The sequence below is a fragment of the Lynx rufus genome, unplaced genomic scaffold, assembly GCF_022079265.1.
Source record: "Lynx rufus isolate CCGP_SWC_20201006 ecotype Redwood Valley unplaced genomic scaffold, mLynRuf1.p SCAF_7, whole genome shotgun sequence".
NCBI classification, from domain to species: Eukaryota; Metazoa; Chordata; class Mammalia; order Carnivora; family Felidae; genus Lynx; species Lynx rufus.
The window spans coordinates 80,707,217-80,728,842 of NW_025814889.1; the positions used below are offsets into that span (position 1 = coordinate 80,707,217).

Consider the following 21,626-nt stretch of genomic DNA (forward strand, 5'->3'; position numbering starts at 1 on the left):
ACAGCTTAATTGCTTCAACCCAAGAACTTGCTGCTTCCCCACAGATTCTTGTGTTTTCTTACCAAGTCTAATGGCAACACTGAATGTTCCTCCTATCTGATACCCCTTCCTAAATGCCTTAGGATTTTTAAGGATGGGAGAGGCACTATTCTCTCGTTTCTACTTTCTTTCCTTAGTGGCCAATTTCACTGTCAACGGCGCCAATTTCTGCGGATGGCAGTGAAGGAGCTGGAGACTGTGTTAACAGATGAGCCAGGACTGCTGGGTCCCAAGGCAAGAAAATGAAACGTTGGCAGGGGAATGATGACCAATGATGAAAGACTCTGTGGGGGAGTGACTTGGCATTCATTAGTTTCTGCATTTCTGAGTCGTTCGTGATCTGTTTATATATGTATACACTGATTCCCTTGAATCCTCCTGGAGCACCCCAAAACTTTTTGGATCTCTTTATTGGGTACCATCAGGGGGTAGTATATGATGCATTATAGCTATTTGTGTACTTGTCTTATCCTCTATTTGAGTGTGATCTAATTGAAGATAGAGCTTGCTTTTTTTTTTTTTTTTTGCCAAACCACATAAATGCCTACTAAATATTTCCAAGACTTAATAGAGATGAAATAGTATTGACTGTGAGCTAATGTCAACATACGTGCATGTCTGATTCTGTTTCACGTGGTTTTTATGGGTCTCTGTGTTTATTATTGGATACTATTGCTGGTGAGGTTACACGATTGTGTCTGTAGGCATATTATCATGATGGTTCTCTGTGCTCTGAAATCCATTTTTAAAGTTGAAAATTCTCATAATCTCTGTCCTCTCCTTAGGCCCTTTATGCTTTCATGGCTCTGTCCTTCATTCGTGATGAGGTCACCTGGCTGGTTCGCCACACAGAAAACGTCACCAAGACAAAGACACCTGAGGACTATGTTGACTCGTAAGTACTTGACATGGTTAAGAGCCTTGACCTTAGATGGATTGGGAAATGGGACAGGGAGGCATCAAATGACCTCAGGAGGTCTCCGTTTCTGCTCTATTATCACTGTCTTTGTCTCAGTTGATATTTCTAGTCTCAAAACCTCCCTGTTCTCTTCCTCGACTCTGCAGGAGCATTGCAGAATTGCTTTTCTTATTGGAGGAGATTAGGGCTCTTGTCCGGAGACACATCAAAGTGATACAGCAATACCACCTTCAGTACCTGGCCAGATTTGATGCCCTTGTGCTCAGTGACATCATTCAAGTAAGTTTAATTAACTAAACTTTGGAACTGTCAGGGCGATCCCTGGTCATTTCCCGCTGGGGGCCACCCTGGCTGAATCTCATGCTTTGTAGATTGTCAAAAAGCCCGATTTTCCTCTCTGCATTTGTTGAAAGAAAAAAAAAAAAAGACCGATAATCTCCACGGTCTTTTTTTTTCCCCCCTTCTTACATGAAGAAATAGGAGAGAAAAATACTTAGGAGAGAATATTTCTTCTTACATGAAGAAATAGAGAAAAATACTACTTAGAAATAGGAGAGAAAAATAAAGAGAAACTGGGTGTTAGCATGGCAGTGAACCCAGGGGATTTCCTCCATCTCTTGGTTAGCTCTTTCTGTTTCTGGCACTTACCAGTTCTTTCTACCTTCATGAACTGACTGAGCCTTGTGGTCCTGGTTTCTGTCCTGGTGGAACCTCTACCCACTTGATGTCAACTCAAACTTCTCTTTTAGAACCTGTCTGTGTGTCCTGAGGAGGAGTCCATTATAATGTCCTCATTCGTCAGTACTCTCTCCAATCTCAATCTCAAACAAGGTAATTGGAGGGAAGAGGAGAAGGTAAGGTATATAAGGGTGAACATCTTTTGTTCTAGAAATCTTGATCTCTTGAGCCAGGGAGTGGGACAAGATGACTTTGAAAAGGACCTACCATTCTGTGGAGTTTGATATAGGGTGCTGTTTTATTATTTTCTTTTAAACTTCTGTTTTTCTTGTAGTTGATAGTGGAGAGAAATTTGAATTCTCTGGATTGAGGCTGGACTGGTTCCGTCTACAGGTAGGTCTGTTCCTGTTAATGGTCCCGCATTCTCAAGGTTCTTCCTCCTCAACAATCCCTTCTCTGTTTATTTCCTAATCTCTGCTGTGTAGAGTGATTCAACATTGACAACTACTGATTGACAGGACAAACCCTAGCCAAACTGTAGCTCCTAGGTGGGCTGTCCTTTTCATTTATTTTGTTCTTCTCCACCCTTTTCCTAACTCCAACCACAGGCATATACCAGTGTGGCTAAGGCTCCCCTGCACCTTCACGAGAATCCTGACTTAGCCAAGGTGATGAATCTCATTGTCTTTCACTCCCGAATGCTGGACTCAGTAGAGACTATACTGGTGGAAACTTCTGACTTGTCTACTTTCTGGTATGCCCTTATTCAGAGCTCTTTATCATTTGACCTGATCTCTTCCCTGGCTTCTGTGGAGAACAGTAGTTCCTTCCAACAGATGGGAAAATATTGTTTGAGAGTTCCTTAGAGGCAGGTGCTCCAACTCACTCATGCCAGGTTCTACCAAATCATAGGAATTTTAGGTTGATTCCCTTTTGTTTTGGCTTTCTTTAGGATAATTATCTGTGATAATTCATCAGTATATATTTTTCCACACTGGTATCTTTGGAACCTTCTGCAGCTTCTTTTTATTCTTGCAGTATTTTGATTTTAAAGAGACATGGAAAATGTGGGGTTTCAGTGGAGGGAGCTGAAAATAATTCAGAGAGTTGGAGAATAGGGCCTTTGGAGAATGAAAATTAGTTTGTCTTCCTTAGGTATCATTCAGCATTTATCAAGTGACCACTGTTGGACATAACTCTGTCCTTTGGCAGATCAAACAAACAACACAATATGTTGGCTCTGTTCTCTGCATTCAGTATAGGTGGGGAGATACAACACCCATGTACATGTGAAAAGGACATCAACATAATAATTGCAAATGTAAGAAAGTGTAAAAAGAGTGCATGATATTGAGAGGATATAGGGTTGAGGAAAGATTAGTATCATGGAATTAATCTGAGAAAGTTTTCTGGAGCCTCAGTGGTTGAATTTTGGGAGGGATGTGAATTAATATTACTGTAGGACTTCTAAATTAGGGGGAATAGCCCAAATCATGCAGAAGCTCTAGGGCGTCTGGGTGGCTCAGTCGGGCTCAGTCGGTTGAGTGTCCGACTTCAGCTCAGGTCATGATCTCACAGCTCGTGAGTTCGAGCCCCGCGTCGGGCTCTGTGCTGACAGCTCGAAGCCTGCTTTGGATTCTGTGTCTCCCTCTGTCTGCCCCTAACCCACTCACATTCTGTCTCTGTCTCTCTCAAAAATAAACTTTAAAAAAAAATTTAAATATGCAGAGGCTCTGAGGGAAGAATAGCAAATTTTCGACAAGGGCAGGGAAGAAGATTAGCACTAAACCACCATGGGGTCCAGTATGAAAATCGAAAAGGGTTAAGTTTCTTGGTTTCCTGTCTACCTTAAGAGTAGGGAGTTGTGGGGGCACCTGGCTGGCTCAGTCTGTAGAGCATTTGACTCTCAATCTTTGGTTCATTAGTTCAAGCCCCATGTTAGGCATAGAGCTTACTTAGAGAGAATGAGAGAGAGAGAGAGAGAGAGAGAGAGAGGTAGAGAGAGAGAGAGGAGGGAAGTGAGGGAGGGAGGTGTGAAGATCAGTAGATGTTTGTTGAAAGAATGAATATTCTCTCCACCTCAAAGGGACCAGCTGGCTCCTAAACCCTGGTTCTAAGTCTGCTTCCCCTTTGTCTGCAGCTTCCATCTCCGCACCTTTGAGAAGATGTTTGCCGTGACCCTGGAGGAACCTACCATGTTGCGTTATGCCATTGCTTTCCCTCTGATTTGTGCTCATTTTGTCCACTGCACTCATGAGATGTGCCCGGAGGAGGTGGGTACCCTGACCTCTAAGCCCTGTCATCTCTCTAATCACATCTCATCCATATTCCACAAAACACAATTCCAAGGGTTGGTTTTGGTCATAAGAAGGGTACAAACATAGGTATGTGACACGTGACCCTAAGTGTCTCAGCTTGATGTAGAACGTGTCCTCTCTCTGGGTCTGTTTCTTCTTCTGAGTGGTGGCTCAGAGCAGATTATGAGGAAGAAGTGACTGTCTTGGTGATGACAATTTCTTCCTTGGTTCTTCTTTTCCAAAGTACCCCCACCTGAAGAACCATGGCCTTCATCACTGCAACTCCTTCCTTGAAGAGTTGGCCAAGCAGACCAGCAACTGCGTCCTGGAGCTCTGTGCTGAACAGCGAAACCTGAGCGAGCAGGTAGGCTCAGTCTTCTCTCTCTATTTCAGTTTCCCTCTGTCTACCTTGTCTTCCTGTCAAATGCCAAGTTCTCTAACCCTTTCTCCCAAGTAGAGCTAGGGCTTTTGTGTACTTGAGTTTATGGCAGGTTTCTTTTCTTAGTGTAGGTCCTTCAGTCTTTACTCCCTTAGGACGAGATAGAGGTGTCCAAAAATACTCTTATTTGAACAGCTGCATACCAGCAAAATCTGTGCTCTCATTTGAAGCGTTCTGAGAGAGGAGTTAGCTCCCTTGTTTATTCCCCCTCCCCTCTCTGCCCTGTGTATGCATAATTAGGACTGTGGCCCCTGTATCACCTGTCTTATCTCACCTTTCTGTCCAGCTGCACCCTAATCCGTGGCCATGTGAACATTTTCAGGCACCTCCTCTGTGTTTATCCTCAGGGCTGCTTTCTTGTCCTTGTCTGCTTGTTTCCCCCACCCCCACGCCCCACCTTCACTGACTCACAGCACCTGGTCATGATTAGCTCAACCTAAATTTCAGAAAATTAGAAAATGAGGAACTTGTTGCCCTGGAGTCTTTTAGGTTTCCTGGACTACCCACCCTTCCTGGGTTTGAGTCAGGCTTTGTAGCAACTTTGGTAGAAGGGGGTCCAGTTTGTGTGTATGTGTGTGTGTGTGTGTGTGTGTGTGTGTGTTGTGTATACATATGGATGGTTAATATTATTACTTACGTAACCTTCCCATTGTCTCATATGTAAAATGTGGATAAAAATAGTTTCTTCACAGAGGTATCATAGAGATGCAATGAAATAGAGTATGTTAAAGATTTAGTACACCGCTCTTAATAGATGTCAGCTGCTATATTATTTGGTACTTACTGAGCCCTAAGCTCTGTGCTGGGTTTTTGGGATGGGGTCCCAGAAGGAAGTTACACAATCCCTGCCTTGGGGAATGTCCTGGTTTAAGGGAAAGAGGAGTACAAACACATGCCAGAAAGAAATTTAAGTGATGAATGCCCAGAAGCTAGGCAACCAAGTAGAATTGCGGGCATATTCTTCACTTATTTTGAGTCCCTACTACATGCAAGGGACGCAAAAGAGATTTGCTCAGTGTTGTATCAGGGGTGACTCAAGCGTGATGTGAGTAATTGTTTTCACGCACACCAGGACTTTTGTGCCCAGATGAGTATTGCCCCCTCTAAAGTTATCATTTGGAATAAATAATTAGTGATGTTGCCATAACGAGCAGAGTTACGTTATTTTGGAATTACTTTCAGAATCTACCGCAGACGTTTTGGCATAATATGAGGGTTGACACATCTTTAGGGTCACATCTCTTAGCATGACTGTGAAGTACCAAAACCGGTTTTCTCATGGTGCTTACGCTACCCTAAGAGGAATTCTGAATGAGGAGTTTCCAGACGTGCTCTGCACAGGCTCCGCAGCATTGGATTAAGTGGAGAGAATTCTAAGATGATTATCTTGAAGGAGAAACCTGAATATATAATTCTATCTTATATTTTCTGTGCAGCTGACTGGGCTATCTCAGTGAAGAGAAGAGATACAGAATTGATTAATAATAATAAAAAAAGAAGTGGAAAGAGAGTGCTGGCCATATTGTGAGCTCTGAATCTTTGGACAGCTACATAGCACGGGCATCTGTATCCATGGGACAGAATATGAAGGGATGTAAAGTGAGATGGTTGTTCCATCCAAGCAAAAAATAACTTTCTTCCCAGGTTGGAAGATCCTAGAAAGTGCAATTGCGTGGAGCTCTTAGGTCCTATTCCTTTTACTTGAATTTTTCCATCAGTAAAGAGTTTCTCTCAGGATGTGAGTGGGGACTTGACGATCTGATCCATAAAAAACACTGCCATTTCTAGACTTTGAGCCCTACCCATGGAGAGATATTTAGTGATACCTAAAAGAAATGAGTGCATTTCAAATTGGCCCCCATTCAAGGAGGAGATGCTGGAAGGAAAGAGAGAGAAAGGCAGACAAATAAAAGAATAGACAATAGTGGAGGGTCTGCAAGATGGGCTCCTTGTCAGTTTTAGGAATGGATCTCACTATTCACTTGTGTTTGTCCCTAAAGCTTCTACCTAAGCACTGTGCCACTACCATCAGCAAAGCCAAGAATAAGAAAATCATGAAGCAGAGGCAGACTCCCAGAAAAGGAGAACCTGAGAGAGACAAGCCAGGAGCTGAGAGTCACCGGAAGAACCGCAGTGTTGTCACCAAGTGAGGACCTGGGCCCTTGAGGGCCAGGTGGCCACTGCCTCCAAGAAGGGAGAGCAGGGAAGAGGGAAGGTGATTCGGCAGACGAACGTGGGAGTGGTGGTGGCAAATGGCAGATATGGAAAAGCACTTCCGTGTGAATTTCCTACTTTGCCTTTGAAGGTGGCATCAATGTCCTAGAAGCTGAAAGGGTCTGAGGGTCATGGGCCTGACAAATCCTTCCTGGGTACTAGCAGGTAGTGCCAGCCCTGTAATTAAAGCTCGTTTTACTTTCTCAATTTCCCAGCATGGACAAGCTACACCTAAACTTGACAGAATTGGCGCTGACAATGAATCATGTGCACAGCTTCTCTGTGTTTGAACACACGATCTTTCCTTCTGAGTATCTCAGCAGCCATCTGGAGGCCAGACTCAACAGGTATCACTCTTTCCTTGTCTTCTATGTTTGCATAGTATGGTAGTCCTTTTTTTTTTTTTTTTTTTTTTTTTTTTTTTGAGAGAGAGAGAGCACACACGTGACTGTGTGCAGGTGCGTGAGCAGGGAAGGAGCAGAGAGAATCTTTTATTAAAAAATTTTTAAAAATTTATTTCATATATAGAGAGGGAGCACAAGTGGGGAAGAGGGAGAGAGAGAGAGAGAGAGAGAGAGAGAGAGAGAGAGAGAGAATCCCAAACAGCCTCCACGCTCAGTGTGGAGCCTGACATGGGGCTCTATCCCATGACCCTGGGATCATGACCTGAGCCAAAATTGAGTTGGATGCTTAACTGATTGAGCCACCCCGGTGCCCCTGCATAGTATGGTAGTTCTTAAAGTTGGGTTCTGTTAGATTCATTTTGGTGGTCACTCTGATGGAGTTAATCTGGCATAGGTCTCAAGTATCTTTATTAAAATGCAATAAACAAAAAAGGTCCCAACATTCTACAGGTGGTTTGGTAAACAACCAGAACTGATCACCACTGGTTTAGTGGTTTAGTAGAGTGAGCGGGGATTTCGCAGTCAGGAGACCTGTGTTGACATCCTGGCCATTAGTTAAGACACTTGAGTGGGGAATCTGACTTGTTTGCGCCTTGTTTCCTACCCTGCAAATAAGGATAATGACATTTACCTTATAATGAGAATTACCTGTAATTGAGAATTGGTATAGAATTAAAGGTAATAATGTGTACAAAGTTCCTGACACATACAGGATTCAATAAAATAGATTCCCTCTCTTCACTTTGCCTCTCTTTCCATTGTCCCTTCAAGTAGGAGGAATATTCCTTATATTGGAGTTGAGTGCTATAGTCAGTAATTAGGGGAATGAGGGGAAGAGGTTTTGTTTTTTTTGTTTTTGTTTTTTGTCTTAAATAATACTCCAGTCTTCTATGTTTTGTTTTGTTTTTTTTTTACGTTTTTTTTTTATTTTTGAGACAGAGAGAGACAGAGCATGAACGGGGGAGGGGCAGACAGAGAGGGAGACACAGAACCGGAAGCAGGCTCCAGACTCTGAGCCATCAGCCCAGAGCCCGACGCAGGGCTCGAACTCACCGTCTGTGAGATCATGACCTGAGCTGAAGTCGGACGCTTAACCGACCGAGCCACCCAGGCGCCCCTATGTTTTGTTTTGGAATTTGTAATCTATTCGCTTGAGTTGCCAGGGAAGGTGTGCTTGAGAAAGTGACATTTGGGTAAACTCCTGAAGAAGCCAAGTGTGTGACTATCTGAGGAAAGAGCGTTCTAGGTAGAGGAAATAGCCAGGGCAAAGGCTCTGAGATGGGAACCTGCCTAGAATGTTCAGGGACACGGGGGAGGCCAGGATGGCTGGACCAGAATGATCCAGGGACTGATGGGTCAAATATCAGGTTAGAAACTAGGTTGGAGGAGTTCGCAGACTGTGTAGGTATTTCTATGTCATTGTAAGGACTTTGACTCTGACTCTGAGTGAGATGGGGAGCCTTGACAGGGTTTGAGCAGAGCACTAACAAATGTACCTACCTTTTTGGGTTTCTATGAGATTTAAAGGAGGTAATGTGTGTAGTTAAATCATAGCACAGCACCTGGAACACAGTATAAATGTGCTGCTACTGTGTTTAATATTATGATTGTGATTATGATTTTTGTCACCCAGAGCCATTGTGTGGCTGGCTGGCTACAATGCCACGACCCAGGAGATCGCGAGGCCTTCTGAACTGTTGGCAGGAGTCAAGGCATATGTCGGTTTCATACAGTCACTGGCCCAGTTTGTGGGTGCAGATGTTTCTAGAGTCATCCGCAATGCCCTCCTGCAGCAGACACAGCCACTGGACTCGTGTGGGGAACAGACGATCACCACTCTCTACACAAATTGGTCAGTGTTGCTTAGCTTCTTCCATTGCCTTAGTCCTTTGTTACCACTTTTGCCTTTACACGGTCAGACCTTGGGTCCAGGCATTTTAGCTCTGAGGGTCATAGACCCCCAAATAGAGGCTTGTTTCTGCCAGAGGACTAGAGCAATAAGCGGGGGGCAAACCCAGATGTCCTTCTTTCCATGTACCATCTATTTCTGACCTTCCATGTAACACCCATTTGTCTACCCTGTAGCAATTTGACCTTTCCCCTCTTATTCTCCAGTTCTTAATCTTCCTTTTCTGGATTCTTACTGTTTTAATTTCAAATGCTCTCTCTTCCTCTTTCTGAAGTTCTCTTATTTCTCTTTGCCCAGCTTCTCTACCTGAAGACTATTCTGTCTAACACAGTATCTCCAGGATACAATCACTTCATCCCAGATACGACCATGTCGAGTCTAGCAGTTTGTTTTTAATAGGAAGGGAGCTGCCTCTCCAAAACCAGAGGAGGTAGGGATTAGCAATGTTTCCTTTGAGAGTTTAAGGATGGAAAGGAGCCGGATTCCTACCTCCCCAAGCCACTGGGTGGCGCTCTTAATCCAATATCAGTTCAGCAGGAGCCAGGCTGCAAAGAGCCCCCCTGAGCAGGGGGAAAGACGGAGACCAGTTTTCCAAGTAAGAATGCCACCAGGGGTGTGTCAGGAAAGGAAAATGGGTGTTCTGGGTTAGGTGAAGACTTTGAATTGTTAAAGAGGGCATGCTTCTCTGAAGGGGGCACCCACCCCTAGCCTTCACCTGATCGCTACCCCCACTAAGCGCCTTACTTTTAAAGGAAAGTCTCCCAGTTTCAAAATTTTGACAACAAATTCAAACTAAAAGAAAAAAACCCCTCACCTTTGATGGCTGGGTTTGCCCCCCACCCAGGGGACTTCTGTAAGACCTAGACCCAGAGCTAGTTCCTGGGTGAGTGGCAGGGGCCGGCCACACCCTCCTTTGCCTGAAGGTCAGGAGGGGATATTTGGAGGCTGGATGACCAGTGCTCACAAGGCTTCTGTCAGTCCAGGAGGTTTGACTTGGGACTCGGCTTCTAGAATCCTATGTCCTCAGTCCAACATTCTTTTATTTTAAATTTTTTTTAAACATTTATTTATTATTGAGAGACAGAGACACAGCGTGAGCAGGGGAGGGGCAGAGAGAAAGGGAGACACAGAATCTGAAGCAGGTTCCAGGTTAGTCCAACATTCTTTTATTTTTTTTTTAATGTTTATTATTGAGAGACAGAGACACAGCGTGAGCAGGAGAGGAACAGAGAGAGAGGGAGACACAATGGAACGGAGAGAGAGGGAGACACAATCTGAAGCAGGGTCCAGGCTCTGAGCTGTCAGCACAGATCCCGACTTGGGGCTCGAACCCACAAACTGTGAGATCATGACCTGAGCCGAAGTCGGACGCTTAACGAACTGAGCCACCTGGGCGCCCCCCCTCAGTCCAACATTCTCATTGGAGAGGTTGAGGCTAAATATATTTCAGAGGAGCCCAGTTAGTAGGATCTTTTTTCTTGTCAGTTTGGGCTTGTCTTACCTGACAGAGAGAGGCCTAGGGTGAGGGGAGAGAACAGTTGGAAAAGAGCAGGGGCTGAGAGAGGGGAGTGCATACTGTTACATCTGACAGCCCCGTGAAATACCCTGAGGACTGGAGGAGAAGCAGAATTACAACACTGCCAGTTGTTCTTGAGCCAATGGCTTGGGGTGTTAATAATTAGAGTGTTTTGCTGTCTTCTTTGAGTTTCTTCCCCCCACCCCAGCCTTTGGCAGAGTTTCTCTTCCCGAGCCCAGTGGTAGTAGTGGGGAGCAATGGCAGGGAGAAACGATCGAATGCTAATCTCGTGTGCTTTCTTGGCCAACCCTCAGGTACCTAGAAAGTCTGCTTAGACAGGCGAGCGGCGGCACCATCATCCTCTCCCCCGCCATGCAGGCCTTCATCAGCCTTCCCAGAGAGGGGGAGCAGAACTTCAGCGCAGAGGAGTTCTCTGACATCTCTGGTGAGCCCGGGGCCTGGTCTCCTTGGCAAGGAGCTGAGCCTTTCCCCTCAGTTCAGCATCTCGGCCTCCAGACTTTCCCAGAGGCTCATTCTGTAGGCTCCTCAACATCTCTGCGGGATTACACGTTGGGGACAATAAAGAGATCCTAAGTGAGAGCCAGAATTGAGGAGTGGCCTGGGGGTTGCAGGTGGAGAGGGAGAATGAGGGGAGTTGGGAGCTAGGTAAGGCCACTCAAGTTACTGAAAGGGTTTATTTTTCGAAGGGTGGTAAATAGTTATTTTCCGTTTCCACACAGAATAAAGAGACATATAACGAAGGGTAAAAGATAAATAAATAAATGTAAGGAGGGAATTCTGATATTTGGAGTTATTAAATAGTAGTCTGATGTCATGGCATCTTCTTTCTGAGGGATAAATTTTAGGGCCTGAGCCAGAGCTTGGATTGCTGATGTATAATGATGATAAAATAATAGATGACATTCACTGTGGGCTAAGTTCTAAATGTTCACACCTATTAATCCCTTTAATCCTCACAATGGCTTTTGAGGTAGGAACTCCCATTACCCCCATTTTACAGATGAGGATACTGAGACACAGGGAGGTTAAGGAGCTTACCTAAGGTCACACATTCATAAATGTCTGAACTGGGATTTCAACTCAAGGCAGTCAAATTCTAGAACCTGGGTGCTTAATCACATGCGGTGCTGCTTCCCAGTGTCTAGAAGGACTTTTGTGTCTTAAGGCCGGTGGGTAAGGATTGTGGAGTGAATGAGTTGGGGTGTCCTTCTCTTTTTAAAAGAGGGCTGGAAGCCATACAGATCCTTTTTAATGGATTTGTTTTACTGACTGATTGATGAACTATCCTACTGTTTCCTCCCTCCTTTCACCTCCATATAAATCCTGGCTCCTGCATGGTGTCTGGTACAGGTGGGGGATGTTTTCGTGACCCCGCCTTCTCCATTCTTCCCCTTCCTTGTTTGGGGGGGCATGTTATAGAAGAGCACACAGTTCTGTTGTCCAGTGCTGTCTCCTTCGTACCCTCATTCTGATTCCATCAGTAAGCTGACCCTACTCTTTGCGTGCTGGAGGCTTCAGATATCCCCTTTCATCAACTCCACCCACAAACTGTAGGCAGCATCTAAAATCAGCTTTAGGTCTTGCTGACAACTGATGAGCAGCAGGAGGTAAGGCTGATTCCCCCTTCTACCACCCCCACCCCAATTTCCCCGAGTTACCATGGTGATGGGGCAATGCTACTGTAAAAATAGATAGATGGAAAGAGAAGGATGGCCTAGGGTTACTAGCCTGGAGTTGAGAAGACTAGAGTAAGGAGATTCAGCAGATCTGAACTGGATGATCAGTGTGTTTTCTCTCTCCAGGGGAGGCAGTTCAGCCCCTCTTCCTCTCTATCAGCCATTTTGGCATTATCAAGTTGACCAGGTGGCACATCTTTTTCTAATTCTCAGCTCAGTTTTTTCTACTATAAATCGGAGAGGCCAGAAGTGTGTAGTATTTACTCTAGACGGGGCTCTGACGAAGTTCCACTTCCTCTGTTCTTGGTGGAAGCAGAGATCAACTGGTCCTGCCTTCAACAGCTTGAGCGTGAGCCTTGATTTCTTTCCCCTCTGAACTCCTATTAACAACGTTAAACTCACTTTTCTGCTGCCGGTCTCTTGTTGTTGTTGCTACTTTGGGTTTTGTACGATTTTCTCTGCTGGATGGTGCATGGCCAAAGACCATCACTGGAGCTCCTTCCTATTTGGATTTGTCACTAATGTTTCCAACCGGGGGTTTCCCCAGTAGGGTGTCGTTTAATCCACAAAGAGCCGAAAGTGGGATGAGTAGGGACAGATAAGGCATCCGGGGCAGACTAGAGGGAGGAAGGACTTAGAGGAAAAAACAACTGGGATTCTGGGGATGTGTGTTGGTTATGAAAAAGAAAAGGTAGGTCCAGGAGAGGAAAATTTGGACAGTGAGGCATTAAATAAGGGAAGCAGAGGGAGGAGCACAGAAGACACCAGAGCTTAGATAAGAAACTAGTTGTGGTATCTACAGAAAGGGGCAATAAGACATTGTGCTAGGTTTCAGGTACCAGCCCTTGACTTGGTTAAGTGACCTTGAACAAGCGCTTGACCATGTCTGTTAAACCAGAAGGATGTACTGTATACCTCAGAGGGCTGTTAATAATGATCACATCAATAATCCTTTAATCATATATATCTTTGTGGGCTTCTGAGATTTTTAGCATGGGCTCTTATTGACTCTCATATCCACTCTGTGAAGTATTCGGGGCAGATATTAATTTCTTCATTTTACAGAGAGGTAAATGGAGGCTCAGAAGGGTCAGTGACTTGTTTAAGGTCTTACATCTAACGAGTTAGTACAGCTGGTCTTGCAAGAGCAAAACCCAGGTACCACAGAGAGGGACTTGGGAAAGGATTGCTTCCTGAAAGAATGTAAATATCATTTGCGGTAAGTGTTTGCGTGAGTACCAGTGGGGAGGGGATAAATGGTCCCACAGGATGGCCAGGTCTGTCACCTAAATGTAGGATTGCAGGCCACTTCTGCTCCCCAACTTCCCACTTCCTTTCCTTGAGGAAAAATATTGTAAATGTTCAGATTTACCGTCTGTCTGTGGTGTAAACACTCCAGTGCCCTCTGAGTCCCACCCGGGACCTCTGTAACTCTGTTTCAGAGATGCGGGCCTTGGCTGAACTGTTGGGCCCCTACGGCATGAAGTTCCTGAGTGAGAACCTGATGTGGCACGTGACCTCTCAGATTATGGAGCTGAAGGTACTGTGGAAACAAGGCCTGGGAAAAGGTGCAGCCTCAGGGAAAAGGGGCAGGAGTAGGAGACTTGTCAGGGGGTGGGGGGATGTGCCACGGTCTTGTCTTCTCCTGCTTCATGTCTCTGTGTCCTGGCTGCAGAAGCTGGTGGTGGAAAACATGGATGTACTTGTTCAGATCAGATCCAACTTTAGCAAGGCAGACCTGATGGCTTCTCTGCTGCCCCAGCTGATAGGTGAGCACCTCCCTGATGGGACAAGGAACTGTGGCCATGGCATTACGGATGACAGGGGTTTTGGGGGAGTGGGGCGGGGCTAGGCTGGGTGTGCAGAAGCAAAACCCGCACTAGTCTCCTGAGTTCTACTTTTCTCACGCTCTTCCTTCTCCGCAGGGGCTGATAATGTGCTGAAACGCATGACCATCATTGGAGTTATCCTCAGTTTTAGGGCCATGGCCCAGGAGGGACTTCGGGAGGTGAGCTGAGGGCAAAGGGCTGCCCCAGAATCACAGATGCCCCTGAGGGTAGGGTTTGTATGAGAAATCGCGGAGACGTGTGGTGAGCATTGAGGAGAGAGGGGGAACGTAATTTGGTAGAGGTCCCGGAAGATCTCTGGGGACAGATGAGCAGAGGACACCTAGAAGCATGATGCGAGGGCCGCGTGGGAGGCTGGTGGGGCCCTTATCCAAGCTGGGGCCCTTGTTATGTTTGTTCCGTCTATCTTTGCAGGTACTGGCACTGCCCTGTGAACTCATTTATCTTCTCTCTCCTCCAGGTGTTCTCCTCCCACTGCCCATTTCTCATGGGTCCCATAGAGTGCCTGAAGGAGTTTGTGACCCCAGACACAGACATCAAGGTATGGGACAGCTCGAAGTACAATCCACTTAGGAGATTGTTGTTGTAGAAAGGACGTACCCAGGACCTCGTGAGGGAGGGAGGGCTCTGAAGAATACTGTAGGGAAGGAGCCAGCATTTGAATTTTTTTAAAAATCTTTATTTATTTTTGAGAGAGAGCGAGCGAGCAGGGGAGGAACAGAGAGAGAAGGAGACGCAGAATCTGAAGCAGGCTCCAGGTTCTGAGCTGTCAGCACAGAGCCCGAGGTGGGGCCCAAACTCAAAAACTGCGAGATCATGACCTGAGCTGAAGTTGGACACTTAGCCGACTGAGCCACCCAGGTGCCCCAAAGAGCCGGCATTTGAATAGGAAGGAGCTGGGAAAGATTTTGTAGAGAGAGGAGTAGTGGTCAGATGATATTCTTGGAGAGACAGGGCAGAGCTGGAGAGACAGGGGGATGGACAGAAGTGGGAGCCTGGTGTACCTGTGAGAGGGTTGGGGAAACGTTACTGGAGAAAGGTAAGATCTAGGGTAGCATCGGCGGCTTTTTCTAGCTAAAGTGTGCCAATTAGATACCTAACTATGTGCAAACAAGTTCCCTCTTCAGTCAGGAGCTCAGGTACTTTTTGTAAAATGATTTATTGCTTCCATCCCCACCCTCTCCACCTGAGCCCAGTTTCCCTTTTCTGGCCTTTCCTTCTTCCTGGTTCTGAAACTTTTTGATTCCTCTATGTCTTTGTCACCTGGCTCAGGCCTGCATCTACTACAGAGATGGAGAGAGGAGGAGGGGCTTCTGCAGGCACCCCGAGTAGAACATCCACTTTTCTGCCCGCCCCCCCCATCTTTGCAACATCTTCTTGTCTTTTGGATCACCTGAAACAAACAGGTGTGTTATGTAGGATATACAGCCAAAGGCTGGGAACAAGGGCCTTCAGACACATAGGGCAGGCCACTTCTTCATGGAGAGAGCTCTGTGATTAAGAGGGAACTGGTCAGCAGGAAGAATCAAAGTTGGACATTAAGAAAAACTTCCTTGCCTTGAGATCAAAGGAATTGTGAAATTTCCCCTCTCTCCCCCTGAACCTCAGGCTGAAGCAGTCCTGGGGACCCTGTGGGTTTGATGTTTCACTGGGCTGGCTGCCCCTTCTGACCGTTCTTTTACAATGAACTTGGGTTTCTGGAAGCTGCTGATGTCGGGGACGAATGCTATAGCCTGTCAGAAGCTTGTCTACCTGTATCTCCTGGGCAGCACTGATTTTAGGCCCTGCCTGCTTGTGAAAATAAGTAGGTTGGAGCTGGAGTGGGGGGGGAGGAGAGGTGGCCTGTCCATCAGAGATTCTGTTGCTGTCTCAGAGGAGTGCAAAGATTAGGGAAAGAGAAAATAAGACTCCTTCGATCATCCCTTTCTTCTTCCAGAAAAATCACAGGTCATGGACCCGGTCCCTGATCTCCCCAGACCCATGAACTATAGGGAATTTAAATAAAGGGCAGAGCAGAACGTGGCAAAGGTGAGCCTTCCATGACAAGTACCATAGGTGAAGTGTGTGTTGATTGGTATATCTGTAGGGTGCTTTGCTAAAGTTACCCCACCCAGTTGTCTACTCTTGAAACAATTTTCCTTGTTCTCTCCAAACATTTTCAAGTAATTTGGTTAACCTCAAATGAAGTCTAAATACTCGGCATGGGAGTGGGGCTTTGGGGCCATATCCTGGGAACTTGATTTTAAGTACTAGAGATTCAAGTATCGATCAATAAATGTATTTTTGTAATTTAAATTTGGTTAGCTAACATACAGTTCAATATTGATTTCAGGAGTAGAATTTAGTGATTCATTACTTACATACAACACCCAATGCTCATCACAACAAGTGCCTTCCTTAATGCCTGTCACCCATCTAGCCCATCACCCACCCACCTCCCTCCATCATTCCATAGTTTGTTCTTTATTGTTAAGAGACTCTTATGGTTTGTTTCTCTCTCTTCTCTCCGTCTCCCTTCCCATATGTTTATCTGTTTTGTTTCTTAAATTCCATCAATCGATAAATATTAATTGAATACCTTCTATGTGCTTAGCGTTGTGTTAAAAACTAAAGAGGAGGAAAAGAAGTGCAATGTTCCTGGCTTTGAGATAAAGGAAGAGGAGGAAAGGAATAATGTTGATTGGTGACTTATGTTTATTAGTGACTCTGAGTGTGTAGGGTAGATGCTTTATACACGTGACCTAATTTAATCTCCACAACAACTCTGTGCGGTATTGTTCTCCCAGTTTTACAGATGAGGAAACTGAGGCTCAAAGAGGTTAAGTAACTTTTAGCCAAGGTCACACATTTAGAAAGTGGTGGTCCTGGGATTTGAACCCAGATCTTCTCACTCCAAGGCCTTTTTCTCCCCTCAGATGCCATGAGGTTGTAAAGGATTATTTTCTAGGGGCTAAGATAAGCCATATGTGCCACCTCCTATCTGAAAAGGTAACTGATAATACCATGTGTGATCCATGCTAAGTCCGTGGTACCACTTTAGGAAGGAAGAGATGAATTGGGCCTGAAGTGTTTCAGCGAGGGCTTCACACATAATATGAGATTTGAGTTAAGCCTCAAGGGGTGGGTGTCACTTAGATAGAAGTAGAGGTCAGGAAAAGACGCTGTAGATGAAGAGGGAACCCAAGTATGATAGTAAGGAAGCGAGTTGTACTTTGGAGGCAGTGAATTGATGACTCTGGTTGCGTTGACTGTAGGAAGTTGCGTTGACTGACTTGGGGAATTAAGAGTGAGAGAGGAAATTCGTACTGTGGAGTATCTGAATGCCAAACAAAAGCATTTGTGCCTTTTCTCTGTAGGTTATGGAGAGCTATGAAAAGAATACCTAGAAAAGATGATAATTCACCAAAGGGTTAACATCTGTGATCCGGGAATCCTGACTACCTGTAGCTTCTGTCAAACACTTCCCTCTGGGAACCCTGTCCAGAATGTTGTTTTCTTCTCTACTAGGTGACCCTGAGTATCTTTGAGCTGGCCTCTGCTGCAGGAGTGGGCTGTGACATTGACCCAGCCCTGGTGGCTGCCATTGCCAATCTGAAAGCTGGTAAGATTGGGGAAAGTGGGCAAGGGAGGGCTTGACCATTATTTTTAGGTGGGAAAATGTCAATGTCAAAAGAAATCTTCCCTTGGGATTGTGAATTCAGAGGATATAAGCTGGGAGCTAAAGAAAGACTTAAAGTGTAGTCCCTAACCCCCAGAAAACATTTACATAGGCAATTTAGATTCCTAGTCACGTTCCAACCAGTTGACCTGTCAATCTGCTAAAAAATATTAAGCAAGAGCCCCTTTGATGCTCAGCAAATACTCAAAGGAACTTGTGCTCTAGTTGGGGAGGTAAGATTAATGCAAATGAGACAATGAGAGAGCAAGCCACAGTTACATGTGATTTCATGCTGAGTTACATGTGATTTCATGCTGTGGTACAGCATCTATGTGCCTCAGAGTGATCTGGTGCTCTCCCCTCCCATAGAATCACCCTGATGCTATTCACTTCTTCCTCTCGTCTCCCGTTGTCATTTACATTTCCCGGTACACATTTCCTCTTTCTTACGCACACTCAGAATGGGATGAAACCAAGGGGCTGGTATTAAGCCCTTTCAAAATTGCTGGACTGGCCCTTCTCTCTTAGTTTGGTAAGACCCTTCCCTCTCCTTCCTGCCTCCCCACCCCATCAGGCAGCTGACAGTGTCCTCTGACTGCATGTCCGCAGAGCCCTTCCCCAAGAGCTCCACTTTGGTCACCAGAGGAGGCCTCCAGGATCAGGCCCCTCATGAGAAGTGGAGGCCAGTCCTGTTCCCCTTCAGCAAGAATGACTTGCCTGCAGTGCTTTAGAAAGTGTTTTCCTAGATAATTTTCTTACAGGATCTTCCCAGTAATCTGGGGAACTAGGACCTCTATAGAAGATAACTCCTGTTTGCTGATCTTACTTTCCCTCTTTTTTTTTTTTTTTTTCGTCTTACCAGATACTTCATCCCCTGAGGAAGAATATAAGGTGGCCTGCCTGCTCTTGATCTTTCTTGCTGTTTCCCTCCCACTCCTCGCCGCTGACCCTTCTTCTTTCTATAGTATTGAGAAGGATGGTAAGTAAGGAGTAGGTGGGAGGGACCAGTGCTATTAGGATAGTCTCCTGGGGTAGGGAGAGGAGACGGAGACATTTGTCTGGAGAATGTACAGAATTCTGACTCAGGTGTAAAGTTCTGTTTCAAAGAACACTTGAGAATGAAGTCTCCGTAAAATTCAATTCCAGTGAGATTTCTTAGGAATACCCGTATCCTAATATCTAACTATCTTCTGATGTTTCTAGGAATATCATCTCCCAAATGCCTCCTGGTCCTTTTGGTGTCAAACGGGGGTGGCCTAGCCTGAAACAGTGAGAAAGTACCAGCTGGGGTCAGCCTGGGGTGGCTCACTTTATTTCTTTTTGTGTCTCTCCCCCTCTGTCAATCATAACCTAGGTTACAACAACAATATTCACTGCTTGACCAAAGCCATCATCCAGGTATCTGCTGCCCTCTTCACACTCTACAACAAGAACATCGAAACTCACCTCAAGGAGTTTCTGGTGGTGAGTACAGAGCCCAAGGCATAGCCCACCTCAAGCCCAACACAGGGCTTTGAGACCAAGAGCTGAGCTGTGATCAAGAGTTGAATTAGACACTTAACTGACTGAGCCACCCAGGCACCCCCAAGTCCTCTGTTTTTAATAAGGTCTCCGGGACATCTGATGCACAATCAAATTGGAGACACCAAGTTTTAGAACCCATAAGGAAGCCCTTTCCAACTCTAATCCTCACAAACAACAACGGAACCTTTTTTCACATTCTCAAACCTTAGTGTAAATCAGAATCACCTGGAGAATTTCTGAGTCAGTAGATTTGAGGTGGGGCTAGAAAATGTGCATTTCCAAGATCCCAAGTTGATGCTGTTCATCCTGGGATCTCGCTTTGAGAACTACTGGGCTTGATTTCTAGGACTGGGGCTTATAATCAGGCAGCCGATTCTACTGTAGGTTACATCCCATTTATTCGAGAAAAATTGTTTCAAAAAATATTTTTAGCCAAGGTTTGACTCCCTGTAACAATCACCATTTATCTTAAGTTTTGCCTCTGGAAAAACACAGAATAAGTAGTCTCTTTCCATTGTTGAAAACCCTGGGGTTTTCCATTCTAAGTCCTCCATGGTGGAATTCAATCCATACGCTTCTGATACATGGTCCATTACCCACTGCCTGACTTCAGCATTCTCAACAATGGGGAACTTATTCCTCTGCAAAGCACGGGCCTGACTTAAGAATTAGGGCCTCATTTATCTCCTTTTAGGAGGACACACGGTAAATCATATTCTCTCCGGAATCATACCATTTTCCTGGAAGCTTAGTTAGAGGGTCTCCATTTAAACTGGGCCAGCCAGCCAATCAGAATGGGATCTGAGCATCTTAGATATAAAGAACGTTCGTACCAGATCTCTAAGATGGGGTGAGAAGGGACCCCCTCTCCCCTTTTCCGTTTGCCCTGTTTCTTTACTGAATGAGGGTAACCTGGGCCTGGGATGCAGTTAATCATGTTTCTTCCTCCCTCTTTGATCTGTTGGGGGCCTGGAGGTGAATGGAGAGGACAGCCATTTGGGAGTTGACAGGAGGGGAATGTGAAGAACACTGCCTCTGAATCAGAGGCCCAGCTCTGTCTCTAGTCTGGTGGGGAGTCAGCTGTAAACAACTTGGTGACAGTGCTGTCTGAAGGCTGCCTAGGAAAAGGGATTAATCTCCAGCATACAGTATTACCTGTCTTTGTTCTAGCTTTTGTCCTCGCCCCTTGCAGCCTCTCCCCCAGCACCCCTGGCAACCTCCTGTTGTCTGCCCTGCCTGGTTTACAGGCAAAGCGCGTCTCTGGAGCCTAGGGGATTTGCTACTTTTCCACCCAGAGTCTCCAGGAACATCGCAGCACTTCTTAACTCTCCTCCTTGATCTTTGCTTAACTTCCTGTAGCCTGAGGCTGTCCCACTCTGACCTCCATAAAAATCTGCTTTCTTACAAATTCTTCCCCTACAGGTGGCTTCTGTCAGCCTCCTGCAGCTGGGCCAGGAGACTGACAAGCTTAAAACCAGAAATCGGGAATCCATTTCTCTGCTCATGCGCTTGGTATGTATTTGGTTTAAGTTGGTCTGGGAACAGAAAGAGCAAAGGCCAGAGGGTTTTGTGTCCTTGCCTTGTTGTGACTCAAAAGCATGAACTCAGGGGCGCGTGGGTGGCTCAGTCGGTTGAGCGTCTGACTTGGGCTCAGGTCACGATCTCACAGCCCATGGGTTCCAGCCCCATGTGGGGCTCTGTGCTGACAGCTCAGAGCCTGGAGCCTGCTTTAGATTCTGTGTCTCCCTCTCTGTCTCTACCCACCCCCACCCCCCCCCCCCCATACATTCTCTCTCTCTCAAAAATAAATAAAAACATTAAAAAAAAAAAAAAAAAAAAAGGCCTGAACCCAGAACTGAATTCGGCCTGACCGTTAGGACTCACATTCTGGTTAACCTTCCAGACTTGTCCTGTAATCCCAAGTAGAGTCTTCAATGACTTCTCTGCAGGACAGGGCCTACCTTGTCCCTGGCTGACTGGGTCCTTTTTCCTGCAGCGTTCTCAAGTCTGATCTGATGGGGCGGCTGTGTCCCTCATCCATAACTGCCTGTCCAGTTCATGTTTGATTTTACTTGACCACTTCCTACCACTGTATGTCTTGTCCTTAAGAAGTACTATGGGAAGGGTTCGGAATAATACAGAGCTGAACTGGGGGCGGGGAACTGGGGGCTCAGAGGAGGAAAGAAAGAATTTTCCCCTGAAAAGCTATTAAGACCAAGAGCGCGGTGGGTCATGAATCAGGCGCCTCCTGCTATCTCTTTCTTCCCAAGCTGTGGGCTTTTTGCTACTTTGGCAGAAACTTCTGGGAACTCTGACTCAGTTAACTTAAAAAAATCTTTTCCTCATGACCCTGTTTTCCTCTTCAACACGCTTACTCACTCTTTTGCTCTAAATGTCTGATTCTCCAGGTTAGTACTGCATTTAGATATGGTCAGGAGAGACTCCGGGACTGACCCCTGTGTTTCAGAGGCCCTCCTCTGGCGTA

The 21,626-nt window shown here is 45.7% G+C and overlaps 1 protein-coding gene across 1 annotated transcript in view; it reads left to right on the forward strand.

Moving 5' to 3' along the window:
- Positions 1-21,626, forward strand: part of NCKAP1L (NCK associated protein 1 like) — a 40,342-nt gene that overhangs the window by 14,390 nt on the left and 4,326 nt on the right. The window contains exons 11-30 of the mRNA XM_047067368.1: positions 177-273; positions 825-934; positions 1,105-1,237; positions 1,708-1,789; positions 1,971-2,029; positions 2,245-2,390; positions 3,777-3,909; positions 4,178-4,297; positions 6,373-6,518; positions 6,802-6,933; positions 8,624-8,842; positions 10,730-10,860; positions 13,555-13,652; positions 13,788-13,881; positions 14,038-14,120; positions 14,420-14,500; positions 17,467-17,560; positions 18,480-18,596; positions 18,972-19,081; positions 20,564-20,653. Coding sequence (XP_046923324.1) covers positions 177-273; positions 825-934; positions 1,105-1,237; positions 1,708-1,789; positions 1,971-2,029; positions 2,245-2,390; positions 3,777-3,909; positions 4,178-4,297; positions 6,373-6,518; positions 6,802-6,933; positions 8,624-8,842; positions 10,730-10,860; positions 13,555-13,652; positions 13,788-13,881; positions 14,038-14,120; positions 14,420-14,500; positions 17,467-17,560; positions 18,480-18,596; positions 18,972-19,081; positions 20,564-20,653 — 2,275 coding nt within the window. The remainder of the gene's footprint in view (positions 1-176; positions 274-824; positions 935-1,104; positions 1,238-1,707; positions 1,790-1,970; positions 2,030-2,244; positions 2,391-3,776; positions 3,910-4,177; positions 4,298-6,372; positions 6,519-6,801; positions 6,934-8,623; positions 8,843-10,729; positions 10,861-13,554; positions 13,653-13,787; positions 13,882-14,037; positions 14,121-14,419; positions 14,501-17,466; positions 17,561-18,479; positions 18,597-18,971; positions 19,082-20,563; positions 20,654-21,626) is intronic.